Source organism: Salvelinus alpinus, chromosome 8, assembly GCF_045679555.1.
Source record: "Salvelinus alpinus chromosome 8, SLU_Salpinus.1, whole genome shotgun sequence".
NCBI lineage: Eukaryota > Metazoa > Chordata > Actinopteri > Salmoniformes > Salmonidae > Salvelinus > Salvelinus alpinus.
Window position 1 is genome coordinate 26,750,672 of NC_092093.1, and position 23,576 is coordinate 26,774,247.

The window sequence follows — 23,576 nt, forward strand, 5'->3', positions numbered from 1 at the left end:
CTACTTGAACGTTCATTCAAAGGGTGACAGTATGAAATGATCCAAAATATATATCCAAGTATTACTGAAGCAACGCAATCAAACATTACAATACATGTACTGCAAGACAATGGCATGCAGCTGTTACAGAGATAAACAATAAAAAGGCAACCAGGGTGTCTCTCCCCTGACATGACTATGAAAGCAGTCTAAAAGCAGGGACTGGTTCTCATCAGGGCTACTCATACCACAGCACTGGGGGCAATGACCCCGGCCCATGATCTTTCATCTCTCAGGACGCGATAACAAGGTAGGTCATTTCGAGGTTAAGTTCACTCACTGGCTCATAAAACACAATCACGCATGTGCACGCGCACACACACACCACACACACACACCTCGCTTTCACATGCCAGCTAAACATAGGGACAAAGGAAAGTATTTGTGTATACTTGGCAGGCCAACTTCCTTTGATTGCTGCAGTGTTAGGGTAGGAAACAATGCTAGGGTAGGAAACAATGCACATGAGCTATTAATAAGTAATGGAGAAAGAAAATTCCTCTAAGATGAGAGGGGAAGAAAGGAGAGGAGAGGAGAGGAGAGGAGAGGAGAGGAGAGGAGGGCTCAGAGGAGGTAGCTAGTGCCCACTCTATTTACAGATTCACTGTACAGAGATACTGTTTACTGGGCATTAGTATGTGAACACTACTCTATTCTTCCTGGTAGTAATATATATTTTAGTCTTTAAGATCTACTTAGCTCGTATTTATTATTGACCCTGCTTCTGCTGTCTTGGACTAGGAGTAACACATTACAGTGTTCTTATTTCTACGTCATTATTTATTTAAGTACATTCTAACAGGTATTGGTATCATACTGTTGGTATTACAACAGCAAGGTGACTCATGATACAAGACAGTATTCAACATCCATCCATGTCTGAGGACCCTGGGAGATTGTGTATAAACTAGCCACTAGGGGCAACAGTGAGCACTGTTACCATCAAGTAAGTTTTGGTTTCGCTAGGATGTTGTGTGCAGGGATGGTGAATGGGTTCAAGCTCCAGCCTCTTACTCCACAGGTTGCAAGTTTGAATCCAGGCTTAGAAAGTTGTTTTAGATATTTTTGTTTTAAGTCTATCCCAAACCTTAACCCTTACCACAAATCATGTTCATCAAGAATTTGGAGTTAATGCCTTAAACAATTTGAAATTTGACGTTTGGAACAACTTCGAAATTTGACATTTGAGATTTTGACGTGAGACTGTGAGAGATTAAACTGCGGTAACCACTGTAATAACAGGCCGAATAACAACGATGTAATGTAACTATTGTCATCATACAATTTACAAACTCTGACATTTGGACTTTCCCTGCCTCGACTCCAATCACACTCTTCTCCTTTCTAAAAGTGCCCAGTTAAAGAGCATAAAATTCTGTGTGCTAAATCCACACTGGCGAGCAGTCATTAGCATAGCTAACAAACCCAGAAAGAGCAACAGCGGGAGAGAACAATATCAGTCTATTAAAGGGGGGGAGATGGAGGGAGGCTATTGTTCTCCTCTGATTTAGCCCTGGTGTCACCATGCAACTGTTGTCACTTCTAAGTTTAGCTGGACGGCTCGCGTGGTGGCAGGGAGGGGAGGGAGGTGGGACTGAGGTGGGGGGAGACACGGAAAGACAGTAGAAGACAGGGTAAACAGAGGGGAGACGAGTAGGCAGGAGGGGAGGAAGGGTGCGACAGGGGGATGCAATGGACATCTAAAGGTGACAAGGGGGAAAGGAGAAGACAGAGTGTGTCAAGGGGAGGAAGGAGAAGGTGACGGGAGACATGAAGACAGGAGGGAATGGCAACCAGCTCTCACAGTCTCACGTCAGAATTAGACATTCATCCATGTTTCTCAAAAGTTGTTACAAATGTCAATTTTTTAAGTGTTTAAGGTTAAGTTTAGGAATGAACTCGAAATGTTTTATCTCAAAAACAACTTTATATCGCTGGATTGGAACTTGGAACACCAGATGAGAATGCCTCCATTCCCATCCACAACACTTTAGCAAAAAAACTAAACCTACTTGAAGGTAACAGAGCTCACTGTTGCCCCTAGTGGCAAGTTTACGTGTCATCTCCCGACGTCCTCACATATGGATGGATGTCTATTACTGACTTGTATCACGGGTGACCTGGCTGGGAATGGAGGGGTAGTGGATGGAAGACAGGAGACAGACACGAGACGGGAGTCGGCGACGGCGGTGGGGTGGTGGGTTACCGAGGGCTCCAGCTGTCGGCTGATAAAGAGGCTGAGGTCTGAGGCGTTAAGCCTCACAGTGAAAGCAGAGCTTACGGGAGTGACACAGGGCAGTGGCCCCTCTCCGGCCCACACGATCCCCAGCACAGAGCCCAGGCCAAAGCAAAGACACATGGATAAACAGGCCCAGATGACACTCCACGCCTGTAAAGCCGGCTGGGCTAAGACGGCCAGGCAGGCGACACGTCCCCCCTCCAGTGAGCAGGGGAGACAGGGGGGCTAGGCTTAAGGCATGGCTCCCTGACGGGGATGGCTGAATGGTGGTGGATGATAGACATTGTCTCAGTGAAGTCACTGGGTTCATCACAGTACATACGTGGGCTGGGCCTGAGAGAATAGGGGAATATCTTCTGCTGTTGATTCTTGACATGCACGTATACATATGTCTTCACATAGACAAATGGTCAAGTGCAAATGCACACACAGGTCACGTAGACGTGCTCACACCGTCTTGTATGCATTTGTGGACAGACAGTCACACGCGCATGCATGCGTACGTGCGGGTGTATTTCAAATGTTTCTTTTTTGCATTCTTTCAATTCATCCTAACAGGGTTTCCTTGAGAACTAAATCTACTTACGATTTATCGTTCCTTATCATCTCCCTTCATTTCAAATTATAATCCGGTTCATCTAATCCCTCTCTCCCTCCCTCTTTTTCAAATCATATTCATCAAGAGCATCCTCACTGACAGATCAAGAAATCACTGTTGGGGAGAGGTCTAAAGAGATACACTGTTTTTCTTCTGAAACAAATCAGATTCCTCTGATGTAATCAAGACGAGACGGCAGAGACCACGGCATAATCACTAAGGGACATGCCTGCCTTGCCTAGATATTATTAAAAATGGGGAGAAACAAGTCTTTAGATTGAAAGATTGAAAAAATGGAATTACAGTAAATCAGGGAAAATCTGGGGCAAGGTTGGCTAAACCCTCTGATACAGATGTGAGACAACTCTTCACTGTGTGTATGTGTGCGCGTGTTTGTGTGTTTGCGTGCGCGCATGCGTGTGTGTGCACACACATACAAATAATGAAATATCATATTGTCTACAGAGCAAGGGGAGTGTAAAGAAATCTGCACAGCACTTCAGGTGAGCTGTGCAGAAACCATAATTTTTCCCAATCTGAGTGGGAAAAAAATGTGTTTTAGTCCTGTGGCAACATAATCTACAGACAACTGCTAAAATTGGATTTGTCGTGAGATAATAACAGACACCATTAATAGTAGTCATAGCAACTGATGATACACCTGATTCTATAGTGCTGTCATGATGCATTATGCAACTGTGATGTTTATGTCAGTAGTTATAACACAAAATAATATTGTGTGTCCAAGACAACTTTCACCTTGGGGACAATTAAGATTATCATTCTATATTTTGTCATGTCATATAGCTAACTATATTCTGTGGCAAATGTAAGCTGATTAATGATTGAGGCACTGAGTCAACTTCTTCTGATGACATAGTGGAGACGGTCAGTGATGAGGTCTGACCACACAGTTATCGCTTACAATGAACAACCACAAGAGGGCAGTGAGTTCATGATAAATGGGTTACATTAATCCAGACTAAGTGACACGACTACATCTGTCTGTCGACAGAAAGAGGCGTATATGTGGGTAAGGAAAGAGAAACTCTAACTCACTCTCTCTCTCTCTCAAGGTCAAGAGGTCACACAAATAGAAATTGTTGTGAACCAAGCTATCCACAGAGCTGTTGCCATATAATTACATATAGAATTCAGTAGGATCTCTGGCTGTTGCTCTGCTAATATAATACTGTGGTTTAACTTCAGTGCATTCTTCATACCCACCAGTAGATGGCCCTGGTTGGCCCTATGAGAACATATAGAAACAGCTAACTTCTGCTGTTTTTGTCTTGTCATTTTTTATTTTTGTTGGAGCAAACGCCCAGAGAATGCACTGTTTGATAGAGCAGAACACTTTGCATAAGTGGTACATTTACCACCAGTTTTCTCCAATGCAGATCATTCTTTGATCTGTGAGAACCAACAGATTTAATCAATAATGGAGACAGCCACTATCTTAACCTATAACCAATGTTGGGGAAGCCACTCTGAAAAGATATTATTACAGGTCAGGAAATGTACAGTATGGTTACAAGCATCGTCAGTCATGGGATGAGACCTCTATGGCAGGAGCAGACTGGTTCTCGTCTTACCTAAAGCGGCACCCTACCTACTCCATTAGGAGTGCTGAAGCAACTAGTCTGTCGCGGGCCACAAGTTTCAACAGAACAAATGTGGCAGAGTTTTTCAGCAAACTAGGAGGTGATAAATAAATAAAGCTTTGATGCCAATGACATGGAATGTTGATGAGACAGGAAGAACCACAGTACAAACACCTGATAGAGTGGTTGTGAAACATGGCACCAAACAAGTTGGAGCAATAACATAAGCAGAAAGGGGCACACTAGTGTCAATGGCATGTGCTATAAATGCAATAGGAAACTCAATCCCCCAAACGTATGTTTTCCCACGCAGGCCATCTCTCCAGCTGCCTTCCAAGCCACCTCTCCAGCTGTCACCTCTCCAACTGCCTTCCAGGCCACCTCTCCAGCTGTCTCCCAGGCCACCTCTCCAGCTGCCTTCCAGGCCACCTCTCCATCTGCCTTCCGGGCCACCTCTCCAACTGCCTTCCAGGCCACCTCTCCATCTGCCTTCCGGGCCACCTCTCCATCTGCCTTCCGGGCCACCTCTCCATCTGCCTTCCGGGCCACCTCTCCATCTGCCTTCCGGGCCACCTCTCCAACTGCCTTCCAGGCCACCTCTCCATCTGCCTTCCAGGCCACCTCTCCATCTGCCTTCCAGGCCACCTCTCCAGCTGCCTTCCAGGCCACCTCTCCATCTGCCTTCCGGGCCACCTCTCCATCTGCCTTCCGGGCCACCTCTCCAACTGCCTTCCAGGCCACCTCTCCATCTGCCTTCCAGTACACCTCTCCAGCTGCCTTTCAGGCCACCTCTCCATCTGCCTTCCAATACACCTCTCCAGCTGCCTTCCAGGCCACCTCTCCATCTGCCTTCCAATACACCTCTCCAGCTGCCTTCCAGGCCAACTCTCCATCTGCCTTCCAATACACCTCTCCAGCTGCCTTCCAGGCCACCTCTCCATCTGCCTTCCAATACACCTCTCCAGCTGCCTTCCAGGCCACCTCTCCAGCTGCCTTCCAGGCCAACTCTCCATCTGCCTTCCAATACACCTCTCCAGCTGTCTCACAGGCCACCTCTCCAGCTGCCTTCCCGGCCACCTCTCCAGCTGCCTTCCAGCACACCTCTCCATCTGCCTTCCAGCACACTCTCCAGCTGCCTTCCAGTACAGCTCTCCATCTGCCTTCCAGGCCACCTCTCCATCTGCCTTCCAGGCCACCTCTCCAGCTGCCTTCCAGGCCACCTCTCCATCTGCCTTCCCGGCCACCTCTCCAGCTGCCTTCCAGGCCACCTCTCCATCTGCCTTCCCGGCCACCTCTCCAGCTGCCTTCCAGGCCACCTCTCCATCTGCCTTCCCGGCCACCTCTCCAGCTGCCTTCCAGGCCACCTCTCCATCTGCCTTCCAGGCCACCTCTCCAGCTGCCTTCCAGGCCACCTCTCCATCTGCCTTCCCGGCCACCTCTCCAGCTGCCTTCCAGGCCACCTCTCCATCTGCCTTCCCGGCCACCTCTCCAGCTGCCTTCCAGGCCACCTCTCCATCTGCCTTCCCGGCCACCTCTCCAGCTGCCTTCCAGGCCACCTCTCCATCTGCCTTCCCGGCCACCTCTCCAGCTGCCTTCCAGGCCACCTCTCCATCTGCCTTCCCGGCCACCTCTCCAGCTGCCTTCCAGGCCACCTCTCCATCTGCCTTCCCGGCCACCTCTCCAGCTGCCTTCCAGGCCACCTCTCCATCTGCCTTCCCGGCCACCTCTCCAGCTGCCTTCCAGGCCACCTCTCCATCTGCCTTCCCGGCCACCTCTCCAGCTGCCTTCCAGGCCACCTCTCCATCTGCCTTCCAGGCCACCTCTCCAGCTGCCTTCCAGGCCACCTCTCCATCTGCCTTCCCGGCCACCTCTCCATCTGCCTTCCCGGCCACCTCTCCAGCTGCCTTCCAGGCCACCTCTCCATCTGCCTTCCCGGCCACCTCTCCAGCTGCCTTCCAGGCCACCTCTCCATCTGCCTTCCCGGCCACCTCTCCATCTGCCTTCCCGGCCACCTCTCCAGCTGCCTTCCAGGCCACCTCTCCAGCTGCCTTCCAGGCCACCTCTCCATCTGCCTTCCCGGCCACCTCTCCAGCTGCCTTCCAGGCCATCTCTCCAGCTGCCTTCCAGGCCACCTCTCCATCTGCCTTCCCGGCCACCTCTCCAGCTGCCTTCCAGGCCACCTCTCCATCTGCCTTCCCGGCCATCTCTCCAGCCACTTCACAGGGCTCCTCCCCACATGTATCAGTCTGTGGTTGGGAAACACCTGATTACTCTTTTGGTTTCAACCCAGTTGATGTACGCCCCTTCGCAAAAGCAAGGCCCAGGAAAATGACATAACTGCCATTTTGACGAATACACCCATCAATCAGGCACTGGAAGAAGAGCATCAAAATCAAGCACTCAGATGGCAGAAAGAAAAATTGCCCTGCCTACAAAAACTGCTGGAAAGAAGCAAGCCAAGACAAACCACACTGAACAACAACTAAAAATTGTCCTGCCTGAGAAAACAGCCATAACAAAGTACGTTGAACCAGATGATTCAGATCCCTCCAACGAGGAAAGCTTCTGCATTGTGTGCATGGAGCACTTTAACAATTCCAAGTACAAGGAGATCTGGGTGCAGTGCTGGGAATGCAAATTATGGGCCCACCAAGTCTGTACCCCAGGAACTGTGACTCTGATTAAGTGAACATGTCCAACATTCAGTCACACACTAATGTTCAGTCACACACTAATGTTCAGATTAGATTTTGTTTGTTTGAGAAAGACCATTTAGTAGAGGGTAAAATAATAAACATGTATCATTATTTCTGCCAAACAAAATGTAAAACATGGCAATGATGCTCTCATGGTCTAAATAAAGGCATTCCATAATTAGTTGCATGTCATAATTTATGCCCTTTTTTATTCTGTTACAATTCACCCCAAGCACTGTTATAATCATGGGGTAAATTGTAACAATTCACTCCTTGTATTTAAGACAACACCGTGCATTTGCAGTTTAATTTACATATATAATAACCACGTTATAAAGTACAGATGTAGGTTGTTTGTATCAAGTTTTGAATACACTACCATAAACGATCTCTGAGAAACTGACGAAAAGGTGAAAAGTGTTAGAACCATCCCGGTCTTCCCTACGAACCACCTGCCACATGAGGACCTTGATGGTCATTTAAATCCTGCTAATATCTCAGCGCATGAAATAGATCATTGTTGATTTGTGACTCTGATACTTTTGATGTCAGGTTGTTTAGAACTCAATCATCAGGATGTGTCATGAGAATTCTGAAGAAAAAAACCCCAATGAAATTATTTTTATTAGCCTATCATTATTATTCATAATCAATGAAGACTAATACAATTTCTTCTATCCAGATTAGAATAAAATCATCAACACTTGTGTTAAATACACGACATGTTTTACCCACTTCTCAGTTGGAATTTAAAATGTGTATTGATAGAAATGGGTCATCATATTCTTAACGACAATGAGTTGCACCGCGCCGCAGATCTCTGTCCGGTGCTCAGAGAAGCTTATTTTTAGCCGGACTTTATGACCCCTCCGGATTTCCGTGAGGGATGCGTCGATGATGTTACCATGTATGAACCGTAATTGGGGACGGTGACGCTGTCGCTTTCATATGGAAGGGGCACTAAACCATACCGGTGTAATTCTAACGACACGTGGGCAATTGCAGCGCCAAACGTGGGTTTATTGTAGCTGATTCTTGGTGAATAGTGGAATTCGGAAGGAAGTTCTTTCGGCGGATCTACAGTATAAGCAACAGAATGAAGGAGAGCATTGAGGGAATTGAGAGGTTCGTCAGTCCGGGAAAAGGGCGAGGACTCCGAGTCACCAAACCCTTCAAAGTTGGGGAGCTTCTCTTCGCTAGTCTTCCATATACTTACGTCCTGACTGCCAGCGAGAGAGGCTCTAACTGTGAATTCTGCTTCACAAGGTAGGCTATCTATCACTCCACGGTGACAAGTGTCAACCACTTTTCTCATGTCTTGCATGTGGAGGTGAACTGATTCGTCATTTAGCCTATTTGTTTCATTGGTGTCATATATTTTTATTACTCTCCATAACGGATGTATTTGACTGTGATTGTGTATCACAGGTGAGTTAATCACAGCAACCAGTGTGAGCTCACAATTGTCGCAAGAAGAGGAACAGTAATTAACGTTACTGGACTAACACTCCCACTTGTGTTTTCTTAGCACAGACTGTGCTGATAGCTGCTTTATTTAGGAGAAATGTTTTTATTATGACTGTGATATGTGGTTTTCTCGCCTAGCTAGCTACCTTAGGATGAATGTACTAACTGTAGGCCTAAGTCACTCTTTATAAGAGCGTCTGCTTAATAGCTACAATGTAAATATGTATAGCTGCAAGCAGCCATGCCCGGTTTCACACGATGACAGAAAAGGACAGGATCAGTTGGATAACAAAGCAAGCATTTGATCATGTATTAACCGTTTTCTTTTATGTGTAATCATGAGTCTAAAATACAAAATCTGGAGTGTATCTGATATATGGTTCTTGAGGAGAAAATGATTGCAGATGATTTTGAGCATTAGCATATGCTTTACATGTGCAAATAATGAGTTGTTAATAGTTTCCTTGTTTTTTGAGGTATCAATACCAAACCAAGTGAGGTTCATCTTAGGGATGTTCATGATAGTGATGGCAAGTGGATTTACAAAGGATTTAAATGGACATGTAAAATCTGATTTCCTGATTTAGCAATAACTCAGCCATCTCTTAACCAATCCCTTCAGTGGCTTGTATTCATAGAGGCCAAGGGAAGCCAGGCATCTCCAAAAAAATGGAACAATAAAAAAACATATATCAAATAATGCATATTTCTTCTCTCTGTGTTTGATAATTTTGCTTCAAATGGCAAGAGGCTGAATGTATCTCACAGGAGAAAGCATCCTTGTGCTAACTCTCCAGTGTTCTAAATCAATAGCTGTTTAGTGTTCCGAAAATGTTGGAAACATTAACTTGATTGACCATGCTCTAGATCATGTAACTGTTTATTATCTTTTTTTTTTTTTTTTTTTTAAAGCTAAGAGATGTATCATGGGTCTACATACCGAATTTGGTGATATTTGGACTTATAGTTAATGAAAATACATTTTTTCAAAGGTTTCAAAAAATGTCCAAGATGGAGGAAAATCTATCCTGACGGACGTTATGAGTCCTTGAGGCAAATTTGTTTAGCATGAGGAAAGACACCTACATGAAAATGTTCTCTAGGTCCAATGAGGGGGAGGATATGAAGGTTTAAGTGAGACTGTTTATAACAGCGCCACCTATAGGCCAATTGGTACCATTATTTTTGACCAAGTTACTCATGGCCTGTAGTGTCTGTGTGCCAAATTCTTTAAAAAGTTATCATTCTATGCTGGAGTTATTTGACCTTTTTTTTTTAAATGTAAGAATAACAGCTTTGCTTTGAACCCCTAATTAGTGGACTTGATATATTAGGAATGAAACAATGTATCATCATATTAAATGTTGCATTCTTGAAAAAAATAACCTTTTAATTTGAAGAATTATTGTAAATCTCTTGGATTTAATAAACACCTGCCATATGTGACTGAAATGACACTTACAAAAAAATCAGGTCATCGGGGTCTGACAACTTGGATGGAAAATTGCTGAGGAGAATAGAGGATGATATTGCCACTCCTATTCGCCATATCTTCAATCTAAGCCTACTAGAGAGTGTGTGCCCTCAGGCCTGGAGGGAAGCAAAAGTCATTCCGCTACCCAAGAATAGTAAAGCCCCCTTTAATGGCTCAAATACCCGACCAATCAGACTGTTACCAACCCTTAGTAAACTTTTGGAAAGAATAGTGTTTGACCTTATACAATGCTATTTTACAGTAAACAAATTGACAACAGACTTTCAGCACGCTTGTAGGGAAGGACATTCAACAAGCACAGCACTGAGAGAAATTGATGATAAAAAGATTGTGGGGGCTGTATTGTTAGACTTCAGTGTGGCCTTTGACATTATCGATCATTATCGATCATCTGCTGCTGGAAAAACGTATGTGTTAGGGCTTTACACCGCCTGCTATATTGTGGATAAAGAGTTACCTGTCTAACAGAACACACAGGTTGTTCTTTAATGGAAACCTCTCCAACATTTTTTATTTATTTGATTTAACCTTTATTTAACTAGGCAAGTCAACATAATCCAGTGTCTTGACGTGGCCCTTTCTGGGTATAGATCATGGCTTCCCACTCTCTCCTACACCCAGTTTATGTTATCTCAGGTCGTAAATTCCTGGCAGAGACTCTCTCCCCTGGCCATGCAGAAAGAGAGACACAGAGAGAACAAAGGATTTTACTAAAATGAGAATATGAAACAAAATGTCCACTTGTGAAAAGGTGGGAATGGTCCGTGGACACTGAAGGGACGGGTATGACGAGTGTGTTTCATTTGGTGACCTCAGAGAGGACAGAAAACACACAACTATATCTCTGAATGTGTATATTTCTCAATTATGAGGTTTGCATCTAATTCTTGTATAAAATAAATGAGTAAAGATGAAACTATTTGTGAAATTGTCACGAAAGTCGTCGGGAGAAGGAGAGGAGGACCAAAGTGCAGCGTGGTACGTATCCACAATACTTTTAATCAAAAATGAATATACGAACAAAAACAACAAAACGACCAACGAACAGTTCTGACAGGTGCAACAAACACTAACCAGAAAATAACCACCCACAAACACAAGTGGGAAAACAGGCTACCTAAGTATGGCTCTCAATCAGAGACAACGATAGACAGCTGCCTCTGATTGAGAACCATACCAGGCCAAACACATAGAAACAGAAAACCTAGACCTACAACATAGAATACGCACCCACATCACACCCTGACCAAACTAAAAATAGAAACATACAAAGCAATCTACGGTCAGGGCGTGACTGTACCCCCCCCCCCCCCCCCAAAGGTGCGGACTCTGGCCGCAAAACCTGAACCAATAGGGGAGGGTCTGGGTGTGCATTTCACCGCGGTAGCGGCTCTGGTGCGGGACGTAGACCCCACTCCACCTTAGTCTTGGCCCCCTTATGTAGCGCCTCTGGAGTGGCGACCCTCGCCGCCAACCCCGGACTGGGGACCCTACAACGGACCCCGAATATGAGGGAAACTGTGGCAGCGCCGGACAAGCGGGAGGCTCTGGCGGCGCCGGACAGGCGGGAGGCTCTGGCTGCTCCGGACAGGAGGGAGACTCTGGCTGCTTCGGACTGGAGGGCGTCGCTGGAGGCTCCGGACTAGAGGGCGACGCTGGAGGCCTCGTGCCATAACTCCTCACTGGAGGTTTCGTGCCATGGATCCTCACTGGAGTCTTCGTGCCATGAATCATCACTGGAGGCTTCGTGCCATGGATCATCACAGGAGGCTTCGTGCCATGGATCATCACAGGAGGCTTCGTGCCATGGATCATCACAGTAGGCTTCGTGCCATGGATCATCACTGGAGGCTTCGTGCCATGGATCATCACTGGAGGCTTCGTGCCATGGATCATCACTGGAGGCTTCGTGCCATGGATTATCACTGGAGGCTTCTTGCCATGGATCATCACTGGAGGCTTCTTGCCATGGATCTTCACTGGTATGGAGAGACACACAGGAGGCCTGGCTCTGGGAGAAGGCACAGGACTCACCAGGCTGGGGAGACATGCAGGAGGGTTAGAGCTTAGCACAGGCACAGGACTCACCAGGCTGGGGAGACATGCAGGAGGCATTGTCCTTGGCCGAGGCACCGGATACACTGGGCCGTGGAGGCGCACTGGAGGTCTCGAGAAAAAAGCCTGCACAACCAGTCCTGGCTGTATGGTGACTTCGGCCCTGCACCTGTGGGGCGCAGGCACAGGACGCACTGGGCTGTGCAGACGCACTGGAGACACAGTGTGCAAAGCTGGCGAAGGATAACCCGGACCGAGGAGACGCACTGGAGACCAGATGCGCTGAGCCGGCATCATCCCTCCTGGCTCGATGCCCACTCTAGCCCGGCCAATTCGAGGAGCTGCGATGTAACGCACCGGGCTATGCGTGCGCACTGGGGACACCGTGCGCTTCACCGCATAACACGGTGCCTGCCCAGTCACTCTCTTGCCACGGTAAGCACTGGGAGTTGGCTCAGGTCTCCTACCTGAGTCCGCCAATCTACCCGTGTGCCCTCCCCCACAAAAAATCTGGGGCTGCCTCACGTGCCCGTTACCTCGCGCCAATTCTTCGTAGTGTCGCCGCTCCGTTTTTGCTGCCTCCAGCTCCTCTTTCGGACGGCGATACTCTCCCGGCTGTGCCCATGGTCCTTTGCCGTCCAAAATTTCCTCCCATGTCCAGGAGTCCATGTTCCCACGCTGCATAGAATACGCACCCACATCACACCCTGACCAAACTAAAAATAGAAACATACAAAGCAATCTATGGTCAGGGCGTGACAGAAATTATGTAATGTGATGTTAAACCTTTAATGTGAGAGAATTCTATTCCCTTTAAAGTTTAACTAAGTCATTGGCCTGCCCCTGTGAGCACAGACATGATCAGGTGTCATAGAACCGCCTTTTCTACTGTTACGAATAACCCCCCCCCCCTGAGGAAGCCCTCTTGAGACCACGCATACCTCGGTGTCAGCTGAGGTGGCACAGGTTTGAGTACCAAGACTGAGCAAACCCACAGCGTGAGCTGTGATTACGAATAGTTTAGACTAAGCAAACCCACAGCGTGAGCTGTGATTGCGAATAGTTATGGAAATCCTAACCATACCACGTGGAGCATTGGCTACACGGCTGGAAATGGTTAAACTCTGAGACTATCGATCCCGACAGAATAAGAGCAAATCTTAGATACTAATTGCTAGTCTGCAGCTATAAATTATGTAACCCTGGGATGCTATTACCGACAACCGCCGAAAGATGTATTGTGTGAGAACATTTCTGAATGGTACTCTGAAGTATCCATTCTAACCACGAAAGACTTTGATCTTCAGGGAACCAGAAAGAGAGAAAGAGATGCAGATGAACTGACTCTCCAGCAGATGAACTGACTCTCCAGCAGATGAACTGACTCTCCAGCAGATGAACTGACTCTACAGCAGATGAACTGACTCTACAGCAGATGAACTGACTCTCCAGCAGATGGACTGACTCTACAGCAGATGAACTGACTCTACAGCAGATGAACTGACTCTCCAGCAGATGAACTGACTCTACAGCAGATGGACTGACTCTAGAGCAGATGGACTGACGATTCCAACAGAGATCACGATGACACCTGGGCTTAAATATATATTGATTGCAATTATTCCCGAATGAGTGAGCGTTCATGTGCAAAGGATTAGCATTTCAATTAATATAATTATCAACTGTGTGTGTGTAGTGATCCCTTTTGTCTTTCCCACTCTCGCTCAGTCCACACTCACTTCCCTTTGTCCATCAAGCCGTCATATCGGCTTAGCCCACTAGGGAATCTTCCCTATCATTTGGGAGTAACAGATCTACTGTTTGTTTGTTTATGCATTTCTGTGATTATTTAGTTAGTTAGTAAATCAATTATTAAGACAATTGGTGTATGGATGATTCATAGTAAAGGCTGGGTTCGTGCAGATAACCAACAATTTACGACATTTGGAATGAGACTAACGTGACGTAAAGAATAATTCATTATTTAGAAGACTAATTGATCAGATATTAAAATATCTGAAGAGTTATATTAGGAAAATTCTCAGCAACAAAAGAGTGATAAGATTTAGATCCAACATCTGTATCACAAATCCACCCAGGTCCACATGCCCCACTGTTTCTGCCTTAGATCTGTGATATCAGGATTGACTTATACATCATAGCCTTCTAATGAGTATTTGCCATATATTCAGACCGACAATATTGGCTTACATTACTCTGAATATGAATCGTTTATTTCCACAACACTATATCCACCAATATTTCACACTTGTGTTTTAAAATATCACTGTTCTCAGATTTTTGTTTCATCGATATTAGATGTGTATGAAAATGTTTTTTTGTGGCAAATGCTTTATGTCCATTGTTTAGCTGCAATGGAATGTTTCGTATCCTGTATATTTGACTTTGATACTGTATGTGGTTGTCTCACCTAGCTATCTTAATATGAATGCACTTACTGTAAGTATTTTTATTTTATTTTATTTAACCTTTATTTAACTAAGCAAGTCAGTTAAGAACAAATTCTTATTTACAATGACGGCCTACCAAAAGACAAAAGGCCTCCTGCGGGGACGGGGGCCTAGGATTAAAAACATAAAAAAATAAATACAATATAAATACAGGACAAAACACACATCACAACAAAAGAGACACAACACTACATAAAGAGAGACCTAAAGACAACAACATAACAAGGCAGCAAAACATGACAACACAGTCGCAAAGTCGCACAGGATAAGAGCATCTACTGAATTACTAAAAGGTCAAATGTAAATGTTTTACATACAGATCTCACATTACTAAGTATATATTTTTTATTATTGATGTCACATATGGATCAATTGTGCATTTCTTTATAAAAAATGTAGATAGTTGTTACATTTCACTGTGTAAAACATCAGCATTTAGCAAAAAAACATGATTATTTGCCTCTCTGAAATGAAACCATCAAGTGATACATTTTAAACAAGTACATGTCTGTCATTGAACAACCCCATGCCATGATTATATAGGGGCTTGTTTTTCTGTAAGCCCATTCCACATAACGGGTCCATGTGGCAACACTTAAGATAATTATCATTCACAAATTGTAGTACAGTAAAATAACAGCTTTTAATCAAATGGGTGGTAAACAAACAGCTACATGATCTGACATATTTCAAGATAGGAACTTTCTAAGATTTCTAAGAGTTTTGGGATATATTTGTCAGTCAACTTTGTCATTCAAATCAAATCAGTTTCTTGGAGGTAGGGGGTGCTGTGTTTATGATTTCATTGTGATTTCTAGATACTAAAGGTCGACCGATTAATCGGAATGGCCGATTAATTAGGGCCGATTTCAAGTTTTCATAACAATCGGAAATCTTTATCTTTATTTAACTAGGCAAGTCAGTTAAGAACACATTCTTATTTTCAATGACGGCCTAGGAACGGTGGGTTAACTGTCTTGTTCAGGGGCAGAACGACAGATTTTTACCTTGTCAGCTCGGGGATTCAATCTTGCAACCTTACGGTTAACTAGTCCAACGCTCTAACCTGCTCTAACCTACCTTACATTGCACTCCACGAGGAGTCTGCCTGTTACGCGAATGCAGTAAGAAGCCAAGGTAAGTTGCTAGCTAGCATTAAACTTATCTTATAAAAAACAATCAATCAATCAATCATAATCACCAGTTAACTTCACATGGTTGATGATATTACTAGTTTATCTAGCGTGTCCTGCGTTGCATATAATCAATGCAGTGCGCATTCCCGAAAAAGGACTGTCGTTGCTCCAACGTGTACCCTAACCATAAACATTAATGCTTTCTTAAAATCAATACACAAGTATATATTTTTAAACCTGCATATTTAGTTAATATTGCCTCCTAACATGAATTTCTTTTAACTAAGGTAATTGTGTCACTTCTCTTGCAACAGAGTCAGGGTATATGCAGCAGTTTGGGCCGCCTGGCTCGTTGCGAACTGTGTGAAGACTATTTCTTCCTAACAAAGACAGCCAACTTCGCCAAACGGGGGATGATTTAACAAAAGCGCATTTGCGAAAAAAGCACAATCGTTGCACGACTGTACCTAACCATAAACATCAATGCCTTTCTTAAAAAAATACACAGAAGTATATATTTTTAAACCTGCATATTTAGCTAAAAGAAATCCAGGTTATCAGGCAATATTAACCAGGTGATTTTGTGTCACTTCTCTTGCGTTCATTGCATGCAAAGTCAGGGTATATGCAACAGTTTGGGCCGCCTGGCTCGTTGCAAACTAATTTGCCAGAATCTTACGTAATAATGACATAACATTGAAGGTTGTGCAATGTAACAGGAATATTTAGACTTATAGATGCCACCCGTTAGATAAAATACGGAACGGTTCCGCATTTCACTGAAAGAATAAAAGTTTTGTTTTTGAGATAATAGTTTCCGGATTCGACCATATTAATGGCCTAAGGTTCATATTTCTGTGTGTTATTATGTTATAATTAAGTCTATGATTTGATAGAGCAGTCTGACTGAGCGATGGTAGGCACCAGCAGGCTCGTAAGCATTCATTCAAACAGCACTTTCGTGCGTTTTGCCAGCAGCTCTTCGCAATGCTTCAAGCATTGAGCTGTTTATGACTTCAAGCCTATCAACTCCCGAGATTAGGCTGGTGTAACCGATGTGAAATGGCTAGCTAGTTAGCGGGGTGCGCGCTAATAGCGTTTCAGTCGGTGACGTCACTCGCTCTGAGACTTGGAGTAGTTGTTCCCCTTGCTCTGCAAGGGCCGCGGCTTTTGTGGAGCGATGGGTAACGATGCTTCGAGGATGGCTGTTGCGATGTTTTCCTGGTTCGAGCCCAGGTAGGGGCGAGGAGAGGGACGGAAGCTATACTGTTACACTGGCAATACTAAAGTGCCTATAAGAACATCCAATAGTCAAAGGTATATGAAATACAAATGGTATAGAGAGAAATAGTCCTATAATTCCTATAATAACTACAACCTAAAACTTCTTACCTGTGAATATTGAAGACTCATGTTAAAAGGAACCACCAGCTTTCATATGTTCTCATGTTCTGAGCAAGGAACTTAAACGTTAGCTTTTTTACATGGCACATATTGCACTTTTACTTTCTTCTCCAACACTTTGTTTTTGCATTATTTAAACCAAATTGAACATGTTTGATTATTTATTTGAGGCTAAATTGATTTTATTGATGTATTATATTAAGTTAAAATAAGTGTTCATTCAGTATTGTTGTAATTGTCATTATTACAAATACATTTTAAAAAATTGGCCGATTAATCGGTATCGGATTTTTTTGGTCCTCCAATAATCGGTATCGGTATCGGCGTTGAAAAATCATAATCGGTCGACCTCTGCTAAATACACACATATTAATGTCAATTTTAATTTCTTCTTTTAACAGACACTCCATGTTGCAACACACACTCTTTCTACACACCTGAAACTGGAGTAGTCCTGGGGTGAGGTCCCTGTAAGTACAGATGAGCTGTCATCTGCAAGATCACCTGCAAACTAAGCACAGACGCCAGTTCAATGTCTAGTTTTGATCTACATTTGGTTGAGTTCTCAACTTATGAGAATTCAACGTGAAATCAACAAAACATTTCACCATCTCATTGGATTTAAGTTAAATGTTGGGTGAAAAAAATATGACATTCTCTTACGTTTCTGACTCTTTTTTTTCTCTCCGCGTTGATTCAACATCATCACATTGCATTTTCTGGTTGGAATTACATGGAAACAACGTTGATTCAAACAATTTCTCCCCAGTGGGTGGTGTCTACATAGTCCTTTACTCAACAGTCAACACCTTGAAAGATCTAGATACTATCATCTCTTTCTCCAATCCTTCTCTTTTCCCGTCGAGAGGGATCATTCCATCGTCCTGAAGGCAGAAAATGTCTTTGTCTTTGTCTTTGGCAGCTTCTCTGGGGCTGGCTGCTTGTTTTTGTCTTTGACAGCTTCTCTGGGGCTGGCTGCTTGTCTTTGTCTTTGTGACAGCTTCTCTGGGGCTGGCTGCTTGTTTTTGTCTTTGACAGCTTCTCTGGGGCTGGCTGCTTGTTTTTGTCTTTGACAGCTTCTCTGGGGCTGGCTGCTTGTTTTTGTCTTTGGCAGCTTCTCTGGGGCTGGCTGCTTGTTTTTGTCTTTGGCAGCTTCTCTGGGGCTGGCTGCTTGTTTTTGTCTTTGGCAGCTTCTCTGGGGCTGGCTGCTTGTTTTTGTCTTTGTGACAGCTTCTCTGGGGCTGGCTGCTTGTCTTTGTCTTTGTGACAGCTTCTCTGGGGCTGGCTGCTTGTTTTTGTCTTTGGCAGCGTCTCTGGGGCTGGCTGCTTGTCTTTGTCTTTGTGACAGCTTCTCTGGGGCTGGCTGCTTGTTTTTGTCTTTGGCAGCTTCTCTGGGGCTGGCTGCTTGTTTTTGTCTTTGGCAGCTTCTCTGGGGCTGGCTGCTTGTTTTTGTCTTTGGCAGCTTCTCTGGGGCTGGCTGCTTGTTTTTGTCTTTGGCAGCTTCTCTGGGGCTGGCTGCTTGTTTTTGTCTTTGTGACAGCTTCTCTGGGGCTGGCTGCTTGTCTTTGCTATGGCCTAGTAGTAAATACATGCGTGAGACCTTTTAAAATGCTCACCCTTAATGGATAACATAGCAAATATGAATGCCTATTCAAATATTCTAACATTTCAGTTCTCTTTCTGTGCAATTAAAAATGTGCCCTTGTGAGCTGAACTACTCTACTGACCTGTCCTTGTTTATGCATTTGGTGGTGGTTCACTTCATTCAATTACTTGGCAGAAAATAACCTCTCTTAGAAGTAACATGAAGAACAATTTGTTCTTTAAGATTACTGCTATAATTGGATGATTTGCATTTGCATTCTATATTATATTGCTGTATGATCAGCATCTGTCATGAAGGGCACCATTTTTTCATGGTATGGGATAAGAACCCCTTTGCCTTTTGGTTCTCATATGTAGCTTATGTCTTATGTTATTATGCTGTTAGATCTGTATCATGTTCTCTTTCTGAAATGCCAAAGTGTATGTTCATTTTATCAAGAGAGACGTTTCAAAGGAGAATATACTGTGTGCTATTCATTAAACCTTAACCTTTTCTCTTATCTCCATCCTTTTTAGAGACAAGTATAACAGTTCAAGTAAACTTTTGTGCTTCTATCTGGATAGAAAAAGAGATGTCTGTCTTCCTGCAGTGAAACATCTCTTTGTAAATGCTATAGATGTAGGATCTTAAAGGAAAAATCCACCAAATCCACGCATTCCTTTAATTATCTGGTGTTAAATAACACTAATATCTGAGAACAATATTTTTTGTGAAGAAATGTATCATTGGGGGTTATAATGTTGGTAGCAACGAGAAAAATCGTTGTGGAAATCTGTTGCAGCTCAAGTTCACTGCAAAATCCACAATGCAATGCTCTCTCTGTGGGCTGGCTGGCTAGGTAGCTAGCTAGCTAGCAAACATAGCTACACACAATAATATCAAAGACAATATCAGCTGGTAAAGTATCTAGTTAGTTGTAAAATCACCTAAACAAACTGCACTATCAATTTAGTAGTCTACAATCTCAGCATGTTCAACCTGCAGATTGATGTGCCTCACAGAGTGGAATCAAACATTTACAATTGGCATATATACTTTTTGAGGAGATGGGAAACGTTGCCCATGCTACGTCAGTGGGCCACACGGTGCATTCTGGGCAATTCTGGGACAAAGAGCGCTCACCTTCAAGGAGTGAATGGGAGTCAATTGGGCGCTAGCTCAAAAACCCAACATTAGCACGAATCTCGTCAACAAGAAGTACAACATTACAAATATTTTCTGAGATTTAAGATGACTAACTTGCTATCTATAATATTGTATAGCTTTGGAATTGTGACATTATGCACTTTAGAGAAAAATAGGCGCGCTTCTCAACATATATACTGAGTTTGAGAAGGGATTGCGTGATGATAAAAAAATGAAAAAATGATTAGCTTAGCAACCGTGCCGCCACATGACAATGTGAATTACAAATTTCTCGAGGTAGGAATATCGCAAAAATATGATACATTTCTCATTCGAGAGAAGACATCCTCCCGAGTTATGACATCGGCCAGTATTGAAATCTGACATGTATTATAGACGTTTTCACGATCTAAAAGTCATATTCCTATTAACTTCCAGTGTGGTGAGAGCGATTTTATCACATTGCTACGTCATACGTCATTGATTTCTGCCTGCTTGAATGCCAATAACTAGATACACATGAAAACATGAAATTACCCAGGGAATCGATAAAACATCACTCAGGCATGCACAACAATAATTTAACATCCAAAATGGGTGAACCTTTCCCTTAATTTGTGCCAGTTTGCTACAGCAGGAAAATAATCCTGCAGCAATAGGAAATGTGAATGTAGATTATAATTAATGGGGAAAGCCAGTATGAGGGTTTGCGCTCAGGCTAAAATGAAAGGCGGCTGGTGCGTGGGAGAGAAAATATCTGTGGAGTTGAAAAAGTACTCGCACAAGTGCAAGGTGCTATATATATAACAAAAATGGAACATGGCATATGTTTCAGCCTTATGCCTTCATCAGTGCGGTACAAACAAATTAAGAAGACACGTACTTAAGAAGACACTCCTGCTTTGCATAACAGGCGGAACAGGTGCAGATAGTTGATTAGAGACTGGCGAATGGGAAGTCAATGCATATTATCAAGGAGGATATACACTACCGTTCAAAAGTTTAGGGTCACTTAGAAATGTCCTTGTTTTTGAAAGAAAAGCACATCTTTGTCCATTAAAATAACATAAAATTGATCAGAAATACAGTGTAGATATTGTTAATGTTGTAAATGACTATTGTAGTTGGAAACGGCTGATTTTTTAATGGAATATCTACGTAGGTGTACAGAGGCCCATTATCAGCAACCATCACTCCTGTGTTCCAATGGCACGTTGTGTTAGCTAATCCAAGTTTATCATTTTAAAAGGCTAATTGATCATTAGAAAACAATTTTGCAATTATGTTAGCATAACTAAAAACTGTTGTTCTGATTTAAATAAGCAATAAAACTGGCCTTCTTTAGACTAGTTGATTATCTGGAGCATCAGCATTTGTGGGTTCGATTACAGGCTCAAAATGGCCAGAAACAAATAACTTTCTTCTGAAACTCATCAGTTTATTCTTGTTCTGAGAAATGAAGGCGAGAAATTGCCAAGAAACTGAAGAGCTTGTACAACGCTGTTTACTCCTCCCTTCACAGAACAGTGCGAACTGTCTCTAACCAGAATAGAAAGCGGAGTGGGAGGCCCCGGTGCACAACAGAGCAAGAGGACAAGTACATTAGAGTGTCTAGTTTGAGAAACAGACGCCCCAGTTTCAACATCAACAGTGAATAGGCGACTCCGGGATGCTGGCCTTCTAGTCAGAGTTGCAAAGAAAAAGCCATATCTCAGACTGGTCAATAAAAAGAAAAGATTAAGATGGGCAAAAGAACACAGAAACCGGACAGAGGAAGATTGGAAAAAAGTGTTATGGACAGACGAATCTAAGTTTGAGGTGTTCGGATCAGAAAGAAGAACATTCGTGAGACGCAGAAAAAATGAAAAGATGCTGGAGGAGTGCTTGACGCCATCTGTCAAGCAAGGTGGAGGCAATGTGATGGTCTGGGGGTGCTTTGGTGGTGGTAAAGTGGGAGATTTTACATGGTAAAAGGGATCTTGAAGAAGGAAGGCTATCACTCCATTTTGCAACGCCATGCCATACCCTGTGGACGGCGCTTAATTGGAGCCAATTTCCTCCTACAACAGGACAATGACCCAAAGCACAGCTCTAAACTATGCAAGAACTATTTAGGGAAGAAGCAGTCGGCTGGTATTCTGTCTGTAATGGAGTGGCCAGCACAATCACCGGATCTCAACGCTATTAAGCTGTTGTGGGAGCTGCTTGACCGTATGGTACGTAAGAAGTGCCCATCAAGCAAATCCAACGTGTGGGAGGTGCTTCAGGAAGCATGGGGTGAAATCTCTTACCTCAACAAATTGACAACTAGAATGCCAAAGGTCTGCAAGGCTGTAATTGCTGCAAATGGAGGATTTTTTTATTATTAGTATTTTTTTAACCAGGTAGGCCAGTTGAGAACAAGTTCTCATTTACAACTGCGACCTGGCCAAGATAAAGCAAAGCAGTGCGACACAAACAACATATAAACGAACATACAGTCATTAACACAATAGAACAAATCTATATACAGTGTGTGCAAATGGAGTAAGATTCTTTGATGAAAGCAATTTATTTATTTTTTTATTTTTTTTATTTTTTTATTTTTTATTTTTTAAATTTTTATCCCCTTTTCTCCCCAATTTTTCGTGGTATCCAATCGCTAGTAATTACTATCTTGTCTCATCGCTACAACTCCCGTACGGGCTCGGGAGAGACGAAGGTCGAAAGTCATGCGTCCTCCGAAGCACAACCCAACCTAGCCGCACTGCTTCTTAACACAGCGCGCCTCCAACCCGGAAGCCAGCCGCACCAATGTGTCGGAGGAAACACCGTGCACCCGCCCCCTCGGTTAGCGCGCACTGCGCCCGGCCCGCCACAGGAGTCGCTGGAGCGCGATGAGACAAGGATATCCCTACCGGCCAAACCCTCCCTAACCCGGACGACGCTAAGCCAATTGTGCGTCGCCCCACGGACCTCCCGGTCGCGGCCGGCTGCGACAGAGCCTGGGCGCGAACCCAGACTCTGGTGGCGCAGCATAGCACTGCGATGCAGTGCTCTAGACCACTGCGCCACCCGGGAGGCTGATGAAAGCAAAGTTTGAAGGACACAATTATTATTTCAATTAAAAATCATTATTTATAACCTTGTCAATGTCTTGACTATATGTCTTATTCATTTTACAACTCATTTCATGTATGTTTCATGGAAAACAAGGACATTTCTAAGTGACCCCAAACTTTTGAACGGTAGTGTAGATTATAATTAATGGACATTTTGTTCTTGGGGTTGATCAGTTTTTTATTAGGGCAAATCAGGTCTGATATTTTAAAGTCTAAATTACAAACTTTAGTAGATTTTTTAAACCTCGACGTCTGCATTTCCTGCTGTGCAGAAAAATTATCAGCAACAAAAGAGTGATCAAAGTAAGATCCTACATCTGTAGCAATAATTTTTTTTTAATCTCTTCTCTCAAGGCGTACATGAGACATTTGAGATATCCAGCTGCTTTAATTGCTCTTATGTAGTCTGTCACTATTCTGCAATTGATGGATTGATGATGCTGCTCTTTAGTCAAAAAGGAGAGTAATATAACAACCGTTTGGAAGTTGCAACCCCTTTTTTGTCTGTAGACAATACCTGCGGGATTAGTACAGTTCTTT

General features: G+C 43.8%; 1 protein-coding gene across 1 annotated transcript in view; it reads left to right on the forward strand.

Annotated features, from left to right (window-relative positions):
• Positions 1 to 8,051: 8,051 nt before the first annotated feature.
• LOC139582850 (N-lysine methyltransferase SMYD2-A-like) overlaps positions 8,052 to 23,576 on the forward strand; it is a 29,951-nt gene continuing 14,426 nt past the window's right edge. The window contains exon 1 of the mRNA XM_071413238.1: positions 8,052 to 8,442. Within this exon, the coding sequence (XP_071269339.1) occupies positions 8,273 to 8,442 (170 nt within the window). The 5' untranslated portion in view covers positions 8,052 to 8,272. The remainder of the gene's footprint in view (positions 8,443 to 23,576) is intronic.